The sequence below is a fragment of the Mauremys reevesii genome, linkage group 7 (genome assembly GCF_016161935.1).
Source record: "Mauremys reevesii isolate NIE-2019 linkage group 7, ASM1616193v1, whole genome shotgun sequence".
Lineage (NCBI taxonomy): Eukaryota > Metazoa > Chordata > Testudines > Geoemydidae > Mauremys > Mauremys reevesii.
The window spans coordinates 17,625,624-17,649,275 of NC_052629.1; the positions used below are offsets into that span (position 1 = coordinate 17,625,624).

The 23,652-nt window shown below is 36.4% G+C and overlaps 1 protein-coding gene across 4 annotated transcripts in view; it reads left to right on the top strand.

The window, feature by feature from the left end:
* WDR11 (WD repeat domain 11) overlaps window positions 1–23,652 on the top strand; it is a 75,598-nt gene that overhangs the window by 47,267 nt on the left and 4,679 nt on the right. For all 4 annotated transcript variants that reach the window (XM_039481323.1, XM_039481325.1, XM_039481326.1 and 1 more), the window contains exons 13-26: window positions 925–1,000; window positions 2,968–3,076; window positions 3,354–3,478; window positions 3,989–4,136; window positions 9,452–9,558; window positions 11,151–11,265; window positions 12,589–12,760; window positions 14,594–14,702; window positions 17,210–17,272; window positions 18,539–18,604; window positions 19,598–19,769; window positions 20,176–20,271; window positions 21,280–21,445; window positions 22,371–22,468. In XM_039481323.1, the coding sequence (XP_039337257.1) occupies window positions 925–1,000; window positions 2,968–3,076; window positions 3,354–3,478; window positions 3,989–4,136; window positions 9,452–9,558; window positions 11,151–11,265; window positions 12,589–12,760; window positions 14,594–14,702; window positions 17,210–17,272; window positions 18,539–18,604; window positions 19,598–19,769; window positions 20,176–20,271; window positions 21,280–21,445; window positions 22,371–22,468 (1,622 nt within the window). The remainder of the gene's footprint in view (window positions 1–924; window positions 1,001–2,967; window positions 3,077–3,353; window positions 3,479–3,988; window positions 4,137–9,451; window positions 9,559–11,150; window positions 11,266–12,588; window positions 12,761–14,593; window positions 14,703–17,209; window positions 17,273–18,538; window positions 18,605–19,597; window positions 19,770–20,175; window positions 20,272–21,279; window positions 21,446–22,370; window positions 22,469–23,652) is intronic.

Genomic DNA, 23,652 nt, shown 5'->3' on the forward strand with positions numbered 1-23,652 from the left:
GCAGACTTTTTGCTCTAGTGCTTATGATTCACTGCTGACTTCATATACCCCATCCATGCTGGGCTATTTTCACTAAGCAGGAAGTCTGAAGCCATAGAAAAAGTACTCTTGGGGGGAATTCTGTGCCAAAAAATTAAAAATTCTGTGCACAATATTTTAGAATTCTGCAAAATTCTGCATATTTTATTTGTCAGAATGAAACCAGCATGATTATATTGTATTAATTATTTTGGACATTTATTTCAAAATATCTGTCAGCAACAAAAAAGATTCAGGAAATGTTTTTTGACAGATTGTTTACTAGGCATATTAATATGGAACTTTGAGTAATAACAGTTGTATAGGTAATATAAAGCTTCACTGAGAAAGGACAATAAGTTTTATTATTGGTATTCAGCAGTGATCAGTTCCGTTTTGAAAGTTACAGTTTACAAGTACAGGAATGCAGTGATTCCGTGAGTGCAGAATGAGTTAATACTTCATTGGAGAAATACTTATACATTTCTTATAGTCAAAAGGAGTTAAAATACGGAGGCAGAATATGTTTCTGGTATGAAAATTGAAATCCATTCAAGGTTTCCTTCTGGAGCAGTCAATAAGTAGATATGAAATATTGTCTATGAGCCACAACTCAAATAACTCGCTTAGATGTCAGTATTTGCGTAATGCCAATCAGCACTACTGGAATTAATGCATGATTGGCATTACGCAAATACTGACATCTGGAAGTGAGATTGTTATGGGGTATTTTCTCAGGCAATAGAGACTATATTATGTTTTAGTGTCTAGAAAGCAAATAAAAAGTTGAATAACTGTGAATAGAGAAGCAGGGGTGTGACATGTCAATTACAGGGGTTTTACTTCTGTGGGGTTACTATTTTATATTCCCTCTTTTTTTCCCCCCATATAACTTCTGTATTCTAGGTAGGAGCATTGCATTTCGTGGGGAACGAGGCAATGATGAACCAGCCATTGAAATGATAAAGGTGTCTCATTTGAAGTAAGTAGATTAGCCTCGTAAAGCTTGTGTTATCTAGTATTGAATTTTCAGGAGCAACAAACAGAAGTAAATTGGTATTGAGGAAAGACTCTGCACAAGGAAAAGGTGGAAAAGAATATGCAAATTAATCAAAGAAATAATCTATTTTTACATATCTTTGTTACTATAGGCTTTTATTAAAATGTGAATGTTTATGTAATGGACGTTTTCACAAACTTCAAAATCCCACTGAGTGGCTAGAATAATTAAGGAGAATGTTAGTCTAATAGTTGTATTTTGATGTCCAGGGCCACTAGAGAATGGTTGTTATGAAATTTTTTGTAGAGTTTGGGTTTCTCCATGAGTTTCAAGGTTTTTTTAGAATCCAAACTTTAAATAAAATCAGAAGGTCAGGATTGCACATCAGTGTCTTCCTGTGTTTTGCACAGCACTTAACACAGTTAGGCCCTGCAATTGCCACCACAGTTACAAATCAGTAGGTTCAGTCTGAAGAGATAGACGATTATTAGGTGAGAACAAGAAAGGAAGAGTTTGATTGGCTAGAGATTAAGATGGGTTAGGAAAGAGGCTATTTTGCCTTCAGTTTTAGGGAGAAGGTAGAGTTGATAGCTTACACAATATTAAAGTGTGAATTTTACTTTTAAAACATTCAGTATGAAAAAATAAGGAAACAGTTTGTATCCAAGTCATAAAAAGTTACTTTGCAAAAGTCCATTGCAAACTGTGGTGTGATAGAAAACAGGGAGTCAACTCTAGGAGGGGTTCTCTGCACTTTCACATGCCCTTATGGGAAGGCAGAGATCCTGGACTAGAGACTGCAGGGTAGTAATTCTCCACAGGATGAAGGCAGGAAATTCCTTAAGAATAACGTTTTGGAAGGCAAAAGTGGCAAATGAATTAGTAGTAAGAGGATTTCATATCCATTCACTACAGGACTATTGTGTGAAGTCTTCTAATTTTTTGGTTCTTTGTAAATATAATTTAAACAATATTGGATTCAATATAATTCTATAAAAGATTTTATTGTAATTTTTTTGTTTAATATAGCAGGCAACTTTTGTTATATAATAATAAGCATTTGAATATGGAGAGCTTACCAATCTAGCCTTGTTCTCAGCAGGATATTATCTTCAATAGAGGTAGAGAGCATAAATTCTATAGCTAGGCAATCTTGAGATCAGATTATCCTCCATTTTATTATGGTAGAACAAAATCAGAGTAGCAGAATAAGTATTTTTAAAAGCCCATTGAAATAGCTAATCTGTGTAAAAAAAAAAAAACAAAAAAAAACAGCTATGTTTTCTTGTATTAATATTTGTACAATGAGAGTCTGCTAAACATTTATCTCCGGTAAATGAGTTTTTGTCAAATCAGTATATACTATTATCACCTCTTTGCTTTAGCAGACAGATCTAGAAATGAAAAGTTCTTTCATTTAAATCTAAAAAACCCGATATTAACTGTGTAGTATAGATCCTAAATTGGCTGGGTAAGAGATTGTTGCAACAGCATCAAGTTTAACAAATTCGCATTTTAATTCAAATTTTCTTCTTCTCATTAGTCTCCATATCTGTCAGGAACCTTATGATAACAATGGTGTTTTTTTAATTAATTGTGGCTTATGGATGTTTGTATATCAGGAAATATGCTAATAAGAGTTTACGTATCAGTTTTTGCAACAGTTTTCAAAAGTAATTCCACACATACCATGCTCTACTAAATTATAATAGTGACCAGAAGTTTTGGATCATTTAGTTCCTAATTCTGCAATGAACTCTAGATGTTTGTTCCCGTGAGGAAAGTCAGGGGGATTCTGAATGGGTGCAGCAGTCCAGTTCCACAAAACTTGTTGCAAGATCACGGCCAGACTAAATTTGTTCAGTGTCTTTTTGCCCTCTACTTAAAACAAAGAAACAAAAAATACCACCACACAAACTGGAATGTAGTAAAGGTCTCATTTATTTCAGGCAGTACTTAGCTGTAGTATTTAAAGACAAGCCTCTGGAACTCTGGGATGTCAGGACGTGTACTCTTCTTAGAGAAATGTCAAAAAACTTCCCTACCGTGACTGCTTTGGTAAGGAATCCAATCTGTTGAATCTCATTTGAAATGTAAATGGTTATTAAATTTGTATATCTTGAAATAATTGTTTTTTTTTTAAATTTCTCTAGTCTACAAACACAGTCTGACTTGTCTCCCCTACTCTTCTCTCACAAAATAGCCTATTAAAACATAGGGGTTTGGGTTTTTTTTCATAAAACTAAATCTGTAGTGGACATCATCATTATTAATCAATAAAACTAGGAAGTAAAAGGGACGTATTTTCCATTTTCCTAATTAAAATTTCTCACAGGAATGGTCACCTACTCATAATTTGAAGAGCTTGAGAAAGAAACAGCTTGCAGCCCGTGAAGCCATGGCCCGGCAGACGGTTGTGTCTGATACAGAACTTAGCAGTGTAGAATCTTCTGTGATCAGGTATTGCCCATCACTGTCGCATATGATATAGTGATGCATCAGTTATTCTTCAGATGAGTTTTCTTACTCGAGATTGTCGCTCGTTAATAGTGCTGTTTGGTACATGCCATCCAGATGCTCTCCCATGATGGAGGTACTCTCAGCTGTCCTGTTAAAGCAACTTTGCAGGCTCCTTTGTGCCATTTGAACAGCACAAAGGAGCCGAAGAATGGGCCAGAGTCTAGCACTTGAACATGGTCCCTTGATTTGACTGCTGAGCAGGAAAAGTTATCTCAACAGACTTTAGCGGCCTATTCCTTGAAGTAAAATTTTAATTTGCCACTTATGCACTGTCATAAGTGTGTAAACCAATTTGTTATTTCAGGACTTATTCAGATCGTTCTCAGGGGAAACACTCACTTCCGATCTACTGTCTATTTTTATGTATTTGTTGATTGGAGTGATGACCTCTTATATCCATTTGAAGGGGGAAAAAATGGCCACTGTTGTCTAATTATCTTTCTCTTAAAGCTTATTACAGGAGGCCGAAAGTAAATCTGAGCTGAGTCAGAACATTTCTGCCAGAGAGCACTTTGTGTTTACAGATACCGATGGGCAGGTTTATCATCTCACAGTGGAGGGAAATTCGGTAAAAGACAGTGCAAGAATTCCGCCTGATGTGAGTTCAGTATTTTTGTATCATCAATACTGTAATTTGTTTTCATAGCTACTGCTGCAGAAAACAGCATGCCATTAATATTAAGAAAGATGCATTTTAATGGCAAATAGTTACCAGAAATCAATAATTGAAAACATGAAACCAAAAATATAAGATGTAAAACATAAACTAAAATTACTGTTTTTTAAAAAAAGGACAGTTAAAATTTTGTAGGAACATATAATTTTATGTAAATATTCAAACTGTGCTCTTATTTACAAGAGCACATTAGTTTGTTATATGTGTGATCACTATATTTACTTGGAAAGAACAATGGAGGATTTTTGTTCATTGTGTCCCTATTTTGCATAATACATGAGGGAAGCTGTATGCAGATGTTGAAGGTGTCTTAATCCTTATGGAAATAGTAAATACAGCATTTGAAGAAAGGAAAACACTCCATTTATGCTAGCTGTAGAATGTTTTTTGTGTCTTTGTCTTTATACCTGTACAGAAGTCTAAGATACACTATCATACTCGGTTTAAGAAAACAGTAGTTTCACCTATGTATGTTGAGACCAGGCATTAACCAAGTTGAGCATATAGTAGGCATCTGGTAGCAACTACTATACGTAGGAAAACTATTTCCATAGTTTGCCCAATTAACATATTATGATTTTGCAGATACTTTATCCCACTGTTTTGTGGGGAAATGGGGGTATATTCTTTCAGGCAAGACAACAAAAACAGCTGAAATTAAATTTCAAATGTGGTGTAACCGTGGTCCTCAGTGAGCACTAGCGCCTTTGCTTCGTTTCGGGGTGGAGACACTTTTAAAATAGTTTGTGTTTATAAAAAGTATTTCAGAGAATATTTGTGGTTTTTTGGATAGAGTGGGATGTATGTAGGGGGTGTTGGGCATCTTTGGTCATCTGGATTTTTTTAAATTGAGCCTAATGAAGCCCTGCCCATTTTGTGATATAATTGCACACTTTTCCCATAAGACCTGACCAGGGTGATGATGTGTCAACTTTGAAATGTTGACTCTTAAGCATGAGAAATCTCTTTCTATTACTTTTGAAAATCACAAGGAAAACAAAAGTTAAAAAAAATACTTATGTAACATTAAAGGCTGCATCATTAATTTTTACACTTCCTGACTATGATTCTAATATTCCAACAGCAAAGTTAACTTAGGCATGTAGTATTCCTGTTTTTCTGTTTAAATGTGTACATTTTATATGTCATAAGATGCATGCCAGTAAATATACAAGATGTTCAAAATGAACAGGTTGATATTTCTGCCGGAGCCTTAGTTTATGCATTGTGTGACTTGTGATTTAACCATTCATCCTTAACGTTTCACTAAATGGTTAATTGCATTTAATATAAACATATTTAGGCTTGTTTCTGCAAACACACATATGAATAACTTTACATGTATTAACAGCCCTGTTTTGCTCAGCGGAACTATTCACATATGTAAAAATGTAAGCACCTGTGTAAGTGTTTGTGGGATTGGGGTCTAAGTCTGTTTTCTCATTTTCAGCGGGGACCAGTACATCAGTCATAGCCCTGGAATACAAGATTTGCAACACTAGATCAGGTTACTCGTCGATCAGTTCTGGTAGTGTGCCTCTGGTAGTGGCCAGTGACTATTCCTTCACAAGAAAGTGAAGCCTACCTTTTGCCCAAAACACTATCACATGCTGCTAAACAGTTGTGCAATGCTGCATGTTAAATGCATGTGATGGGATTTAAGATAGGGGAAATGTTTGAGCTTTAACTTGTACCTTGAAGCAAGACTTGATTGAATTTAGCTTATAGTGGCATGCCAAGTACAGAACGTTGTTACTGGTCATAGTTATGTATTTGAATCAGAGATCTGTAGTCGGAGTGGATTTCCATTTATTTTTATTTTCATTCTTAAGATACTTTAAGCTGCAGATGTTCTGTTCAGTTGCTCTGTTTGCTAATAGCATGTGCAATTCTACTTACTTAAGGGCCTATTACTGAAGTGAATGCAAATTTGCCATAGTAAGGAGTACAGAATAATATCCTACAGTTCAATAGCCAAGTCTTAATTTTTTTCTTAAATGAAAATAATATATGGAGATATACCTATCTCATAGAATTGGAAGGGACCCCAAAAGGTCATCGATTCCAGCCCCCTGTCTTCACTAGGAGGACCAAGTACTGATTTTTGGCCCATATCCCTAGGTGGCCCCCTCAAGGCTTGAACTCACAACCCTGGGTTTAGCAGGCCAATGCTCAAACCACTGAGCTATCCCTCCCTCCTATTATTTCTTCATGGGACAGAAAAAATAAAGTTTATGTACAATCGTTATGCAGTGATTTAGTGGCTAAACCAATGATCCCTATAACCCCTCATAACTATAAGTGACATGTGACATTCTCAGGTTAGCCCCCAGTGGCTAGTAGTCAGTCTTACTAGAAAACATTTTATGGCATAATTGGTAATATATACTCTGAAACGGATTGAAACCCAAGATCACGCTCTCCTGTGACTCCTAAAGTAATCGGTTTGCTCTAGGAAAGATGAAGTCTTCCTTGTTGAACAGTTAATGGAACTTGCCCTGCAGGTACTTATACCCCTATCTATTTAAAAAAGCTGTTTGTCTTCAGACTGCTTCTTAAAAATACACATGTTGCAACATTAGAAACCCAAATATTTCTCCATTTGACTCCTCTTACCCCATACATTTAAAAACATTTAAGTAACATTGTTAAATGTTGCTCATTTTATTATCCCATTCTCCTTGTTTAGGCCAGCAATCAAAATATTGCAAAACTCCTTCTGTTCCATGTGACAGGTTGTCTGTTTTCAGAGATAATGGTGGCTTTCACAAAGAGAGACCAGGTATTAAGGATCCAGTCTCTGATGGCTTTAGTAAATAATTTAGAGCAGACTTGAGCACAGGGGAGAGAAAAAAACAAGTAATGGAAAAAATGCTGTTTTATTGTGTGATTTTTCCCCCCCTCCCCCGGGATTTAGTGAAAAATTATGTATTTCCAAGAGTACATTTGCAGAATTTAGGAAAAAGGTAGTGAGTGTTTACCTGCTGTTACATAACCAAAGCTTTTTTAAAGACAGAGGTCTACTGAAATATTTTTTTAATTTATGTATACTGTGTGAATATACCATTAACAATACAAAAGTTACCCATTTAACCATACAGATATTGTATGATATTTATGTCTGGTAGTTTAGACAGAAATTTTAAAATATATCCGAGCATTACAAGTTGGACAGAACAATTTTGTAGATGTTCTTCATATACTTTGAGTTTTAGCTTAAGAGAAAAATAGTTCACTAGAAAATCTATAAAGTTTGTTCAGCATAATCCTGTAACATAAAAGTATTCCAGGCCAGATATCTCTTGAGAATTATTTTTCTCTTAATTAATATTTCCCAACAGAGTAAATGTTCAGGAGTAAAGCAAATACAAAATATTGGGATAAAGGTACTTAAATACACACAAATACCTGACCTGTTTCTAGAGGTGTGCTTAAGCCACAAAATTTGGGTTTCAGACAGTCCAAAGTTCTGATGCATGGTCTTGGTTTTGGCCAGCTCTTCATCATTTTTGAATAATGACCCTAAGCTATGGTTCATGACAGACAGTGGTAAATGGAACCCTTGCTGATGGTCCACGCAGAGTTGACTGGATTTATGGTGCTGAATCTCCTTGTTTTCAGCTTCTAAATTTTATTAAAAGAAGCTATAACTATTTTAAATATTTTTCTAAAATTACTTTTCCATATAATTGTTATGGGCCCACATTCTTTCCTCTGACACAGTTTAAGATGCAGTCAAATTATGAAAATGCTTGACAACCCCTATTTTAGAAGATTAAATGACTGTTAGTTCTCACTTTCTCTTTACAGAGGTTATAACAATCAAATTAGAATATAGGTTCCCTGACTCTATTACGGTTGTAGTGAAAAAAGCTCATTGGAGATTGTAACACACTACGCATAGCTCTGTGTGTCTCTTGCTTATGGCTACTACCCACAGTGAGGCAGGAATCTTTAAGCATTGGCACTGTCTGTGCCAGACAATGAATTTTTTTCAGAGACAGTTTTAAAGGTAAATAATACATTATAACCTGTCAAACAAGGAGAAAAATGTTTGCAGACACTTTTTAGTCATAAGTTTGGAGGATGTCACTTTTCATGTTGATATGATGGGTTGTTTTTATATCAGTAAATTTGTGGAAAACATAACTATTTATCTAGGTACTTACATGGACCTCGTCACCATAGAATCTGAGCACCTCACAGTCACTAATAAATTTTGTCTTCACATCACCCCTGCGATTCCCACCTGATACATAGGCAGAGTAAGTGATTTGCCCAAGATCACACAGGCAGCCTTTACTGAGCTAGGAATTGAACTGAGGTCTCCTGAGTTCAAGTCTGGTGGCCTGTCTACTAGATCATCATTTTTCCTTCTTCTGAGGCACAACAGAATTATTGGCTGGGAAATGCATTATCTGAGCTACACATAACACTTTGTTTCAATCACCGGTTTTATATTGTGACCTGGAAAAAAAAAAAAAAGAAAGCTTGATACCAATTTGTAGAACAAGAAATATTAATATCTAGGTGCAGACTAATTATAGCTTTTGTCATTTTAGATTAAAATTTCATGTATTTCAGTGTTCAAAAACTGAATGTTGCATTCTAATAATTAACCCTTGTGTGAGTTTCTTTTAAGTTAGTCGTTTGTTCAGCTGTAATTTCTTTGTAATGGCATCAAATCATGAATTGAACAGAAAGGGCTTGGGTGTCTGCAGATTTGTAATGGGTCAGAGCTCTCATTTTGTGACCTTTTAACAATTTTTTGCTTCTCTGAAGTTCCGCCGCTTTCCTGCATCAAACATGAAGGCTCAGATAAATGTATCTATCAATTTGGAATCCTCTTATTTCTGTTTCCTAGTATTGTTTGTTGATCCTGTGAGTGTTTGATAATTGAGTCCTGTCACTTGGGGTTTACATACACCTAGAGACACAAAAGCTTTTCATTGCTTTAAAACCCCAAATCTTTCATTGCTTTAAAACCCCAAAGGTGATAATACAAAACACTTCATTCAGGACAAAAAGTCTTCAAAAATATAATGTGGCAGATTCTGTCCTCTGACCCAGAACAACTCCATTAAATTCAGCTGAATTGCTTTGTTGTACCAGAGAAGAATTTGGCCCATTAGATTTACCTATTGTGGAAAAAGAGGAAATATCAGTACTGATATGTTTATGCCAATGTATGCTATTATTAATTACACAGTTTCATTCTTCTTCTTAAATACTTGCAGGGAAGCATGGGTAGCATTACTTGTATTGCATGGAAAGGAGATACATTGGTTCTCGGAGATGTTGATGGAAACTTAAACTTCTGGGATTTGAAAGCAAGAGTATCCAGGTATGAGTGTGAATAAAATCTTACAAATTCAGATAAAATGAAGGAAAGGTAAATCATTTTTAATTCTTTTTTTTTCTCTTTAGTAGATATTGTGTATTGTCTGAGATAACTATGCAAGATTGTATTTTTAAAAAGAAAATTCTCAGTCATGTCCTAGCAGAGAGTGATTAACCAGAGAGATATTGGGCCATGTTAATAAATTTATAACTCCTGTGCCAGAAGGTACCATTGTGATCATCTAGTCTGACCTGTATAACATGGTCCATAAAACTTCCCCCAAAATAATTCCTAGATCAGTGGTTCTCAAACTAGGGCCGCCACTTGTTCAGGGAAAGCCCCTGGTGGGCCGGGCCGGTTTGTTTACCTGCCACGTCCGCAGGTTCGGCTGATTGCAGCTCCCAATGGCTGCGGTTTGCCACTCCAGGCCAATGGGGGCCTCAGGAAGTGGCGTGGGTTAAGGGATGTGCTGGCTGCCCTTCCTGCAGCGCCCATTGGCCTGGAGTGGCGAAACGCAACCAGTGGGAGTCATAGTCAGCCGAACCTGCGGATGTGGCAGGTAAACAAACTGGCCCGGCCTGCCAGGGGCTTTCCCTGCTCAAGCGGCGGCCTTAGTTTGAGAACCACTGCTCTAGATCACATCTTTTAGAAAAACATTCAATCTTGATTTTAAAATGGCCAGTGATGGAGAATTCACCATGACCCTTGATAAATTGCTCCTATGTTTATTTACCCTCACTCTTTAAAATGTATACCTTATTTCTAGTCTGTATTTGTGTTGCTTCAATAGCTAGCTATTGGATCTTGTTGTTCCTTTCTCTGCTAGAGTGAAGAGCCTATTATCAAATATTTGTTCTCCATGTAGGTACTTCTAGACTGTAATCAAGTCACTCCTTTTTTCTATCTGTTATATGATTTTTTTTTATAGCTGCCTTCACTTACCCCCTAAACCAGGTATTTTTTTTAACCAATATGACTGTCTTCCTCAGTGTGGGATTGTGGCTTTTGGGGCATCTAGTAAAGTTTCCTTAGACAATTCCCCATTATCATTCACATTTTTCTGATTAAATTCTTCTTCCCGGCTGATCTGGCTCATAATTGGTTTCAGCTTTGTGAAATTAACCCTTTTAAAGCACCAAGTATATACATCACTGTTCTGGACATGATGAGTGTGATCAAGTCATGATCACTTGTACCAAACTCACCATTAATTTCTGGTTCTGTGATATAGAATGTTCTCACTGATGTAAACTGGTATAGTTCCACTGACTTAAATGAAACTGATGATCATTCACACCGACCAGAGATCTTGCCTGTTATGCCTAATCCAAGCAAGATTATTCCATAATAAATTTTGACAACTAATAGTATTAAATGTTCTGACATTTTCCCCGCGACCACTTTTTTTTAATAGCGCTGTCAATTTTTGATATTTTGTGGGTTTTTTGCTAATCTATTTATATAGCCTTGGATGATTAGTTCTACAAATTTATACAGGATCAAAGTGTAAATGCTTAAGGGAGAATTTATATTAACAATTTATGGCATATCTGTTCCTGAGAATGAAATTGAACCTGTTGTCCTTTTGTCCCCAGGGGGATCCCCACACACCGAAGCTGGGTGAGAAAAATACGCTTTGCCCCTGGGAAAGGAAATCAAAAAGTGATAACAATGTACAATGATGGAGCTGAAGTTTGGGACACAAAAGAGGTACACGTCTATTTCTTATCAGTATTCACTTGTGTGCAAAATATGCTGCTTTGAATTAGAGAAGGTCAGGTGCCCAAGCAATCTGATTAAAATAATACTTAATCTGTTGCTGACATCTGTGTAATAGTTACCCAGCCTTTCACAAAAGACTTTTAGTTTTTAGTTTTTTCAATCTGTTTTCAGTTGAGAAGTGCCTTTCACTATGAAAGCTGATGCTCTATTGAAATATATAATTTTACCACTCTTCCAGTGAGTTTGGGTTGCATATGTTGTTTTGAACTCAGACTTAGAAAGAGAAAAATCTCCCTTCCAAAAACTTTATCAACATTTAATGAACATCTACATTTATGGAATTGTAAAGTTATCTTCTCTTCAGAGCTTGGTTTTAACTTATTAGAGGATATGAGAAGGCCAGACACTTGATATTAACGTTGGCCCTGCTTCTCCTCTCCTGCAAGAAAAATCTGTATGAGGGGAAATTGCTCTTAAAAATTCTGGGATTCATCTTATGTAGTTGGAGTTGCATTCCTCCCTCCAGAGGTCCATAGACATTCAAACTCCATTGATTCCCCAGGCAGAGCAAGGCTATGACTCTGTAATCTTTTCCTCCAGGAATGATGTCTGAGGAATGTTGATGCTACTGGTTATTTCTCCCTGCAGCTGTTCACTCCCTCCTTTTGTAAATGAAAGAAGGTTTTTTAGGTAGAAGCCTTAAAATGCTCATTGACTTCCAATAGAAAATCTGTCAAAGTCCCCAGGAAAACAACTTGCGAGAGCCGCATCTCCTTAGATCTGTCTCTAGAACTTCTTCCTTATCTATGATGCTCCAACTCCGTTGTAAGTCTGTAGTGAAGCTTCATTGTCTTCAGTGTCATGCCACTGGCTTGCAGTGAAGCAGCAGCTCTCTCTAGTATACTGGACCAGTGTAAAGGGTGTCTGAAAAGCACTATATCTAGTGCAGGCACTGCAGAATTAAGCTGCTCTCTAAAGACCCTTTCCCAAGCCCTTGAGGCAAGGTTGGTAGTGGGGACAGGGTGCATGTATCAGAACAGGACCTCAGAATGCAGCACTGCAGAGAGCGCCGTGGCCCATAGGGCAGCCTACTCTAACTTGGGCTGGCCCTTACAGCTCTCTAAATTATACTGGGGCCTTTCCAGCCCACAGAGCATTCCAGAATCAGGAGAGTACAAAGATGCTACCTTAGCCCTTCCAGCTCCACCTGTCTTGCGAGTTCTGTGAAACGCCTCTGAGAGGCACAACACAGAATCTTGACCAGTGTGATTAACAGCATTACTAAAAGTGAAAATGTCTTAATATTTCAAGGTGCAGATGGTAAGCAGTTTAAGAAGTGGAAGAAATGTCAACTTCCGAATACTGGATGTGGATTGCTGTACCTCAGACAAAGTGATCCTGGCATCAGATGATGGATGCATCAGAGTTCTAGAGACAACTATGAAGTCAACATGTTTTAGAATGGATGAACAAGTATTAACAGGTCTGAGAGATCTCAACAGCACGTAATGCTCATGTGCTTTGAATTGTTTCCCTTTTGCTACAGACCATAGTATAGTTCATTCCGAAAGGTGTGCAAAGTAGTCTTTACTGTTTAAAACTGACATCAGTCTAACCCAGAAGATGAAGTAGCTCCCAAAACCAGAAACTTTGGGAAAGTGAATCAATTTTATAATAGGTTATACAGCTTTTGATATTTCTAAATAACTCATGTTTTGCTTTTTTAGTTTTATCTGCATAAATATGCAGCAAATGAATGTATAAATTCATTGCATCAGAACAGTCATTCACAAACACAGCATGAGTTTTAGTCATGTTTGTGATACATGAAAAATTGCTTTTGTTATACTGCTGTATATTTCCAGAATTTGAATCCTAGTCATTGACTGGTTCAATGGATGGCCAAAGTGGATGTTTCCATGAAATTGTAGAAGTGCGTCAGTTTGTGAAAGCCTTATTATCTGACTTTTTACAATGTTTTTAGCTAGCATAAGTTCTTATAAAAAATGCTTTTACATTATTTCATCTTTGGGGTGAACTGTGCAGCTAAAATGGTTAATACATTAAATTGTGAGTTGAAGATGATCCAGATTTTTCAAATTCTGGACCAATCCCATTAAAATCATTGGGACTACCTGTGAGAGTAAGGATATCATTTGATGCTGTGTTTGATACATATTCTGATTTAATATACAGTACTTCGCTAACTTTGTCTACAATAAAAATGGATTGTTTTTTCCTATTATGAAGGCTATAGTTTTGACGAAAGACAAGTAACAGTGCGATCAGCATCACTGAAGTTTAGTTACCATAAATTATCTTTTGAGACCTGAAAATTAAACTGTAAATGCATATTTATGTCATTAACCTGTGGTGCTTAAAGGACAAGGTATCACTGAGTCCAAGAATTTAGTGTGATTCAAAAAAGGATTAGACATTTATAGCAATAATGAAAACACTCACAGGTTACATGAGATAAGATAGAAAATATAAGAAATAAAAGTTGTCATAGTTTTGTGTTTAAGCCAACCACTAACGGGGAGGTTAGAAAGAAACTTCCCATAGGAGCAATAATTCAATAATTTCAATAATAGTAATTCAGTAATTTTCTAGGACAGGGAATCTAACCCCTTCCTCTGGAGCATCTTACTAGTGTCAGAGACTAGATACCAGACTAGATGGACCACCAATTGGATTCATTATGGCAATAGTTAGGCACACGTATCCCTACTGATCAGACTTTTGAGGCATTCAGGTTAGATATATGTTATAAAACATATTGATGCTCCCTATAAAACCATATTGATGCTTCCTGTTTTCACTGCAGATATTCCTGAATACTGTGATAAAGACTCAGTATCTCTGGAGTACATAGTAATTGTGATGTGTAAGGATGAGTCATTCTGGCATATCTTGTGTGAATTTTTTTCAAATCTGCTTTATAGAAGCATTCCGCCACATACATCTATGCTTAACTTAAATTTCACTTTTACTTTGCAAATTCATCTGCAACCAGATTTTAACCAAACTAAAAGCCAAAGAAAGAGGAGACCAGGTTCTGATTGTAAATGTATAGTGACTAACTGTATGTCCTAGAAAATGTTTTTGCTCAGGTGTGGCAGCAGACTTTCATGTGCAATGATCCATGCTGTACATCTGGGATTACAATCTGTTCCAACATCTAATATTTAATCTTCTCACACAGGCAGCTACCAATACATTTTATAGTTGTTAAAGGCTATGTCATTAGAGGGTAGCTACTCATAGATCTTGACTATGACTCATTTCCCTCCTCACTTCCTTTCTTCTTTTTCAGAGCCTGTGTGGTGCCCTTATCTCCTTGTTCCAAGGGCCTCATTAGCTTTAAAAGCCTTCTTGCTGCATCAGCCATGGAATGATAAATATACTCTAGATATTTTACACATGTAAGGCTTTGTTCTCATTTTCTGTTCAAACTTTTAACTATTATCGCATGCAGATCTCCTATGTATTATTTGGGAGAAGGTTGTTAAATGGATGAACTTCAGCACTTAAGGAGCAGTCGGAATGGAGGGCAGTACTTCTCTGTAATCAACCAAGAGGGATGTGAGGTCAAAGATTTGTTTTATTTCCAGTGGCATCAACCTACCTTCATCTTTGAAAACAGACCTTAAGTTTTTAAGACAATAGCAATTGTCTGTAGTCAGAATTAGAAACTCATGCAACATATTGCATCAAAAACCAAAAATGTTTTCATTCTAAAAGCAGGTGATTTCAAAGTTAGAGGTGGCCACAAGAGAGTAATTCTAAGTGTCCCTTCCCCTACACTAGTGATCATGTTTCCTCTTTAGTGGTGCAGATTCCTATCAGAATGTAACATTTATTATTTATAGGTCAATAGCTTAGACCCCATGAGGATTGTTCAGGGCAACATACAGACCATAGGAAGATTCACTCCTTGCCCTAAAGAGTGTACAATCTAAGACTATAATCAATGTGCAAAATTATATGGTCAATATAGGCAGTATTATTTGCATGATATATATTATTATGGCCTTTATGCAAATGAAATGTGAAGTACATAAGTCAAATGAGATGGTAAGGAGGTGGAAGCTAAAGGGGTTATGCAGGACACCATCATGAAAGTTGAGCTCCCCAAAGAGAAGCATGATGGTTTGTGATGAGATGGAGAGCAGTGAGTCCATTGGGGAGCAGATGATTTCAGCTTTGAAAGGAAGGGAATAGGGAGTTGAATGGGGTATTGATCAAAAATGGAAATGGAGTGAGAAAGAGGAAGGGGCTGCAAACAGCAAAAGAGAAGAGAAGATAGACACTTCCACTGCAGCCTTTGGGAGCCATCTCAGGGCTTGTCTACATGGACACTTAGTTCATGGCTAGCTGGAGTGTGACTATCTATACCTTTCACTAGCATGCCGTGCTCTAAGTGTCCATGTGGACTGTGCTGCCATGCTCTAAAAATTCCCTTGTAGGCTTTGATCTACGGTGCTTTGAAACAGAGTACATTAAAGCTCACTTGGGAATTTTTAGTGCACAGCAGCAGGGTCAACACAGACAGTTACTGTACAGCAGGCCAGTATGGGGTAGATTCACACGCCAGCTTGCTGCCAGCTAAGTGTTTGTGTGGGCAACCCCTCAGTTGGGAGGATGTGAGAGAAGTAAAGACTGCCATAAGAAAAAACAGCTGCAAACATGCTGGCCTGCTTTTTCCAAAGTGGGTAGTGATTTTGAGGGCCTCTATTTTTGGGTGCCTAACTGGAGACTCCTTAAACGGGAGTGGTTTTCAGAAGTACTGAGTACCCACCCTCTGAAAACTAGCACCCACCCCTTTCAGGTTTCTCAAGTTGGGCACCTAAAAAGTAGGGCACCCAATATCATGAACCACTTTTGAAAATTAAGGCTACAGTGTTGTAAGGGGAAATCTGGGTTTCTATGAGTTCAAGGAGATGGAAGGGAGTGAGAGGTGAAGAGATTGAGGATGGTTTTTTATGAAAGCGGGGATTCTAGAATACAGTAGAATCTCAGAGTTCTAAACACCTCTGGAATGGAGGCTGGTCATAACTCTGAACAAAACCTGGTGGTTCTTTCAGAAGTTTACAACTGAACATTGACTTAATACAGCTTTTAAACTTTACTATGCAGAAGAAAAATGCTGCTTTTAACCATCTTGATTTAAATTAAACAAGGACAGAAACAGTTTCCTTACCTTGTCAAATCTTTTTTTAACTTTCCCTTTATATTTTTGTAGTTTACATTTAACACTGTACTGTACGGCATTTGCTTTTTTTCCCCCCCTGTGTCTGCTGCCTGATTGCATACTTCCGATTCCAAATGAGGTGTGTGATTGACTGGTCAGTTCGTCTCTCTGGTGTTCGTAACTCTGAGGTTCTACTGTAGTTGAAATGGGGGTGAGATTGATGAGTGAGGGACCAGTGTGGGAAAGCCATGGTGACAGTTGGGCATAAAGGGTAAGAATAAGAGGATGGTCAAGCTTGGTTTTATTGTTGCTGAAAATAAGCAGGAGTAAGCAATAGAGAAAGAAGTGGAGATAAGAAAAGAACTTGTGAGACAAGTGGGATTGAGGATTAGCAATGGGAAGGCAACATGAAAAAGAGGGAGACCTAAAGGTCAGTGGGTAAGAAGGAAATGCGAAGAGAAGAGAGACAATAACAAAGATGTGAGAGTAATGAGAGTGAGCAGGAGTGAAGATTAGCCATGATTAGTATTTGGGAAATAGTAATTGATGTCCAAGATTTTCTATCTAAACTCTTTTTTTAGTAAGGACATGAGAACATTAAGTTTGCTTCCTCCATGCGTTGTGTTGTACATAGCCATCACTCTTCCGCCACTTCAGATAATATTGCCAATTTAGTTATGAGGAAATATAAAATTCTTAGAATATATATTCCTGTTAAATCAAATGTTTTCTTTGCAGTGATTATCCAGAGAATGACAATATTAAAAATCTGCTTCAAAAACAGCTGAATTCATTGTCCAAGTAAGAACCATTTTATTAATGTTTTAACAAAATACTGCTTTGAATGAGATTGCAGCAGCAAAAGTTGCAATGATTGGTTTTTCATTTAGCAGCCAATCTGGAATAATTTTTTTTATTAAAACATTTTTCTGTGTTTAAAGATAAGTACTTGTTACAATAAATGAAATTTAACTTACTTCATGACCTGCTTTGTCTAATGAAAAGTGAATGGTAGCATTCTTCCCAAATCGGAAATCTTTCTTAAAATAAATTGTTTAATATTGACATGACAGAATAATTTACTGTATTAAACATTAAAGTGGGATGAAACTCATGTCTAATTTGAGACATTTGGGTTGTCATACTGTTCATGCCACAGAAGATGGTGGCTGCCAGCAGGAGGCCCAGGAATATTCAGCATTTAAATTCAAATGGCATTCACAGTTTATTGGCAAATGTTTCTCAACATGTCTGCTCCTCAGAGTGCTGCCAGGACCAAACAAGTGCAGCCTATTAAAAAAAAAATGTATAATTTGAAACATTATGCAGAATTTTAAACCCTGACCAGAAAAATATCACACTGGCAGTTTTGAAAATCCTACCCTTTCAAGATAAGTTACTCTTCATGGGTGAAGTTCATACTTCTGGCGATATTACATCAGTCTCCCTGGTTGCATAGCCAACAGATGGCAGTACATTCATTTAAACTATTAAGGCAGTCTTTGCAGCGAAGAAACTGGAAGCACTTCCCCTTTCCTCCCCTACATGCAAAAAAAAAAAAAAAAAGCTAATTTTCTTCTGTATGTAGAAAAATGCATGCAAAACCTGAATTCATAGATTTATAATACATGTATTTGTTGTCCAGTGACACCATCCAGATTATATTTACATAATTATGACATGATTATTACTTTAATTTTATAATATATAGAATTGCTGCAAACCAATATTACAGCTTTCAGGTATACTCTTCTGGTATACTCTGCAATACATGTAAGTCAGAAGGCATTCTTGACAGACTGATTTTAACTATTAAAACTGATAAACAGTGAATTGCTCCTGTAAAGGTTTAGGCATACTTAAACTTGTATAGTTCCTATTGCTATGATTAAGTAGAGGCCTTGTTCAGGCCAGCATGAGATAAACTTCTACTTTCCTTGTCTGACAAGAAGATATAAAAGGTTTGTTTTCATTTTTAAATTTTAATTCCTAGATGTAATGTATAGTACTTGGTTTTTTTTTAAATCTTTCCCGGCATATTATAGATATGACTTTCTGTTTTTGCAGTGACATCAAGAAACTTGTGCTTGATCCTGAATTTGCTCTATTGCAGAGATGTTTACTGGTTGCAAGGTAACAGAGATTCAGATAAAGTCAAAAGGTTTTTCTAAATAATCCTGACCCTGTCAACACTTACAAATGTGTTTTAATTTTAAGCATGTATGTAGTATTATTAAAATGAATGACACTAATGATGTACATAAAGTTAAGAATGTGTATGTATTTCAAGGATGGGGTCTAAGTTACTATCTTAGTGAATTATTTGTATTTGCACTGAGTTTTATATTACAATGAAAAGACTTCTTTAATGTGGTTGAACAGAACTGAATTTTAGAAAGGTGTAAGAAACTACCATGCCTACGCTGAAATAGTAATAGTTACTCGTACAATGCCCAAAAGTGTATTCGGTACTTTACTAGAATATAGAGTCCAGTCTCTCTCCCAAAGAGCTTATAACCTAAGACCTAGGCCTATATGCAAGCAAAGAAAAAGAGAAAGTGGGCTCTTTTTTAATTCTATGACCACTGTTGTTCTGCCCAAATCATAACAATTTTTAACCTGTTCTGCATTTTTTAGTTGCTTCCAAGCTTTTATGATTGATTTTTTCCTAAAGTCGAAAAGTGTCTTAATGGTGAAGCATAAAGCAATCCAGAAAATTAAGTTAAGGATAGATTAAGTGCTGAATGCCTTTGCTAAACTAGTTTGTGGAGAGATTTACTGAGCCTTAACTAACCTTGTAAAAGTCTTTCCTCCAACTTGCTACTTCCTAGTTTGTCAAACATATTTCAAAAGAGATCATTGTGATGTCATATATAAGAAGTCTTATTGGTAACCCACAGTATTTGTGATTCCAAAAAGAATGTTCCTTATTCTCTGAATAAAGAAATTATTTTAAAATACAGAACAATTACTAGTAGTATGTGGCGGGGGAGGGGGAAATCTACAATGAATCAGTATTATGGCTACAAGAGATTGTATTGGGGGTTTGGGAATTTAAACTAGTCTCATGTTGTAGCTATAATGTATAATGGTAGGGTTTCTTCATTTTGATTTTTGACTTCTCAGACTCTATGGGGATGAATCAGAACTGCATTTTTGGAGTGTTGCTTCCCATTATTTGCACAGTTTTTCTCAGGAAAAAGCACTAACTGCAAAAACTACAGTTAGTCTGCAAGAAAAATTAATCAACCCATTGGATATATGCTATGACATACTGTGTGAAAATTCCTACTTCCAGGTATTGAAAACGGTTTATAAATAGTATTTAGTAGGTACTAAATCAACAAAATGAGCATTTCTTCCCTTCTGATTTTAAAGCTCCTACATATAAGTGCCTCACTTTTATTTCAAATTAAAAGGTGTATGACTGTGTTTTAATAATGAAGTTTTACCCTTAACTCAGTGTATTTGTTATTGTGAACTTAAAGCATTCAGTACTATTTAAGGGCTGGGCTTTTTTGTAGTTTAATAAATAAATAGTATCATAGTCTTAGAAGATCATTCATATGTACTTCACATTTATATATATTTTTAAGCTCACGTATTTTTGCAGATGTTTCCAATTCATATTATGGAAAAAGTTCACTTTCATATATTAGCTAGTTTATTTTCAGATTTGTAATCATTTTAATTTTTCTCTGCAGAAATTTCAGCTTGAAAGGGTACATCTACAGGAGGTTAAAAGATCAACCTATGACCACACCAGGAAATGTGCTGACCAACTTCTTCTCTTGGGGCAGGTTTGTGAGTGGCTTGTTTATTTGTAATGTCCTTACCTGTTTCTGTGGGTTTTGTGTGTTCCTCTATCCAGACAACATTATATCTGTCTTATCTGGGCTGAATTTCTTCAAGCTAGCCTACAGCCAAGACCCAGTTTTGGCTAGACAGTTGGGTATGTTGTTCCACTGCACCATCTGAGTCCAATGAAATGGAAACAGAGTTAAGTGTCATCCAAATATGAAAAGCACCTCAACATACATCCTTCTTTTGGAACTCCACGTGGGTCTTTCTTCAGTCAGATGACCAAACAGATACTACCCGTTGAGTTCTCTGAAAGAAAATAATCAAGCTGCTCAGATAGCTTAGTATTTGCAGGGAAAAACTGCTAGTATTGGTCTGCAAGTTTACAAGACAACATAGTGGCGTCAATGATGCCTGTCAGATCTAAAGGATTTGCCATGAATAAAGAGATAATATACCAACACAACCAGTGCAGCCTAAAATCAGATTTTACTAAGTATATATAATGCCTTTCATATTTCTCCATAATTCGTTAACCTATCAACTTTAAATATAGTGAATTTCAAAAAAAAAATTGTGCTAGGTTATTGCAGGTACCATCCTCTGACCAGTTCCTTTGCTTATACAATCTTATTTCACTCCTGCTTTTTAAGTTGCTTTTCTGTCGTCTATTTCTCTGAAGGCCCACACAAACAGGGGAAACTGCATACTCCGTTTACTGATTCCACTCTGTAGGCCCTCTTTCTGGAAAGCACTTAAGCATGTGCTTTAACCCTATCCCTATTCAGAGCATATGTGCTTAAGTGATGTCCTGAATAAAGTGCATTCTTGAATTGGGACCGTAATCAGTTAGTAAACAAACTTTAAAAAATATATTTTTTTTCCTCTTATCTCTGTTACTATAACTGTTCGTTGAGTTTTTTTTGTTTGTTTTTTTTAAAAGGTTAAATCATCCAAACAAAAGTGGGGGATTTTTAAGATGATGTAATTTTATTTTTTCTCACCAGACTGACAGAGCAGTACAACTATTATTAGAGACAAGTGCAGAAAACCCGCATTACTACTGTGATTCACTCAAAGCATGTTTGGTCACTACCGTCACTTCTTCAGGTCCTTCTCAAAGCACCATTAAACTGGTAGCAACCAACATGATAGCAAATGGAAAGCTAGCAGGTAAAATATGTGTTTTCCTTTTGTTTGTAAGCAATTAATACTGATAATTGTTATGGAAATTAATACAATTAGACAAAAACCCTCTTTTTACAGTAAACCATATAGGGTTCTTGTTTCATAGGGTTTGCAGATGTACAAAAAGCATTAGACATAATCGTAAGTACTTGATATGAAGACTGAACAAGTCGGTGTATTTTTTTTATTACAAACCATATTCCAGAAATGAGCCTGTTTGCAATTTATTGCTAATATCAAAGAAGACTGCTGCCACATTCCTAATGAAAACAGCATATTTATTGGATAAAATTAAAACACACAGGTTGGAAATGAAAGTCCTTCTATATTTCAGTTTGTTTCAAACCCATTAATGGGCTCTTAGAACTATATCTTTGTGTTTTTCTACCTAATGTAATAGGTACTTGTTGTAAGGTGACTGACTGGAATTTCTGAAGTTTATAGGTGATTAGGCATTTCTTAAGCATATTACTCTGTTTTGTTAATATAATATTTTTTTTAGGGCCTAGGCTACTTTTTGAGGAAAAAAAAAGTTAAAGGATGATTTGTAGAAATCGGGCTTGTTGTTTGGTATAATTCTGTGACACTGATTAAGTCTACATGGTCCAATGATCTCCTTAGCATGTCTGTTTGAGGCAAAGAGAAGCAGAGGAGAGGTTAGGACCTTGTGGAGCATTTCTAAGCTCTGCAGATGTCATGTAAGGCAAAGGGAGATGGTGTCCTGGATAACCTTCAGAGCTCCAAAGCTCTACAATGCATGAAGAGGTGGATGTTAAGAACTGGGGACTTTGTGGAGCTCCTGTATCCCAAAAGGCAGCTTTCTGGGGGGTATCTGTTGCATTTAAATAGCAACTTTTTTTTTCCCCTTAGCTGAGAGTAAAGTTTTAGGTAATCTACTTTTATTTTCCAGAGGGAGTGCAGTTGCTCAGTCTAATAGATAAAGCTGCTGATGCGTGTCGTTATTTGCAAACCTACGGAGAATGGAACCGTGCAGCATGGCTGGCAAAAGTATGTAATTGCTCAATCCAGATTATTACTCATAGTACAAAGAAGCCCTGCATCAATTTTTGGCTTATTTTAAACTCCAGTCGCATTTGGTTTTGTTTATATACTGTCAATGATTCAGTTAGCTTGCAACTAAAATACACTGATGATTTTGTTCCATTGATATTCTATTGATTGGTTACTGTCTACATTTTTTCTCATGACCCTGTCAAAAATGCCACCTGTAACTAAAATTGCAAAAGATATCCTGTATCCTATGTCTTTTACTTAGTTGTAAAAGACATTTTCTTTACCTTAACTGCTTGCAGAACATTGGAAATAAAATAAGCATAAATTTAACTTTGGACATAAAAGGCCTGCCTCAAGATGTATATTTATAGAGATTAGGGTGGATTTCGAGGTCCTTCAGACTTGAAGAACTTACAGTATCAATTCAGAAACATATCAATGAGAAAAGTTCTTTCCAATGCATTAAGCTATAATGTCCCAACCCTGCAACTAGATCATTGCAGGCAGACACCTTCTCCCACAGGGAGTCCCAGAAGGTCTCCACATGGGTACAGAGGCCCATCTGAATGGATCAGATTATAGGATTGGGGACTAACCATGGTCAGAATTCCCAGTTTTCTAGTTCGTGACCAAAGATTTGTCAAAGACATTTAAATAACCTGTTCTGATTATTTACATTTTTCTTTTGCAAAAATGTATATCCCTAATGTCTGGAAAAAAATAAAATAATAAAAAGATGCTATAATTCACTTTCACAAGTGTCTATCCTAAAGTAATAAAAATTTCTATCTGTTTAGCTATTTCATTGGAAGAGGTAAGGGAAAGGGGCAATATAGGTTTTTCCAAATACATGAGTCCCATTTTTTATTTGCCCGTTTTGGTTTTTTAGATCTTCAGGAGAAGTTGAGATTTCTCCTATTGTATTTAATTCCTTGACACTTTTGATTGCAGTGAAGCCTGTTAGTGCAGTGGCTCTCAGCCTTCCCGGACTACTGTACCCCTTACAGGAGGCTGATTTATCTTGCGTATCCCCAGGATTCAGCTCACTTAAAAACGATTTGCTTACAAAATCAGACATAAAAATACAAAAGTGTCCCAGCACGCTATTCCTGAAAAAGTGCTTACTTTCTTAGTTTGACCATGTAATTATAAAATAAATCGATTGGAATATAAATATT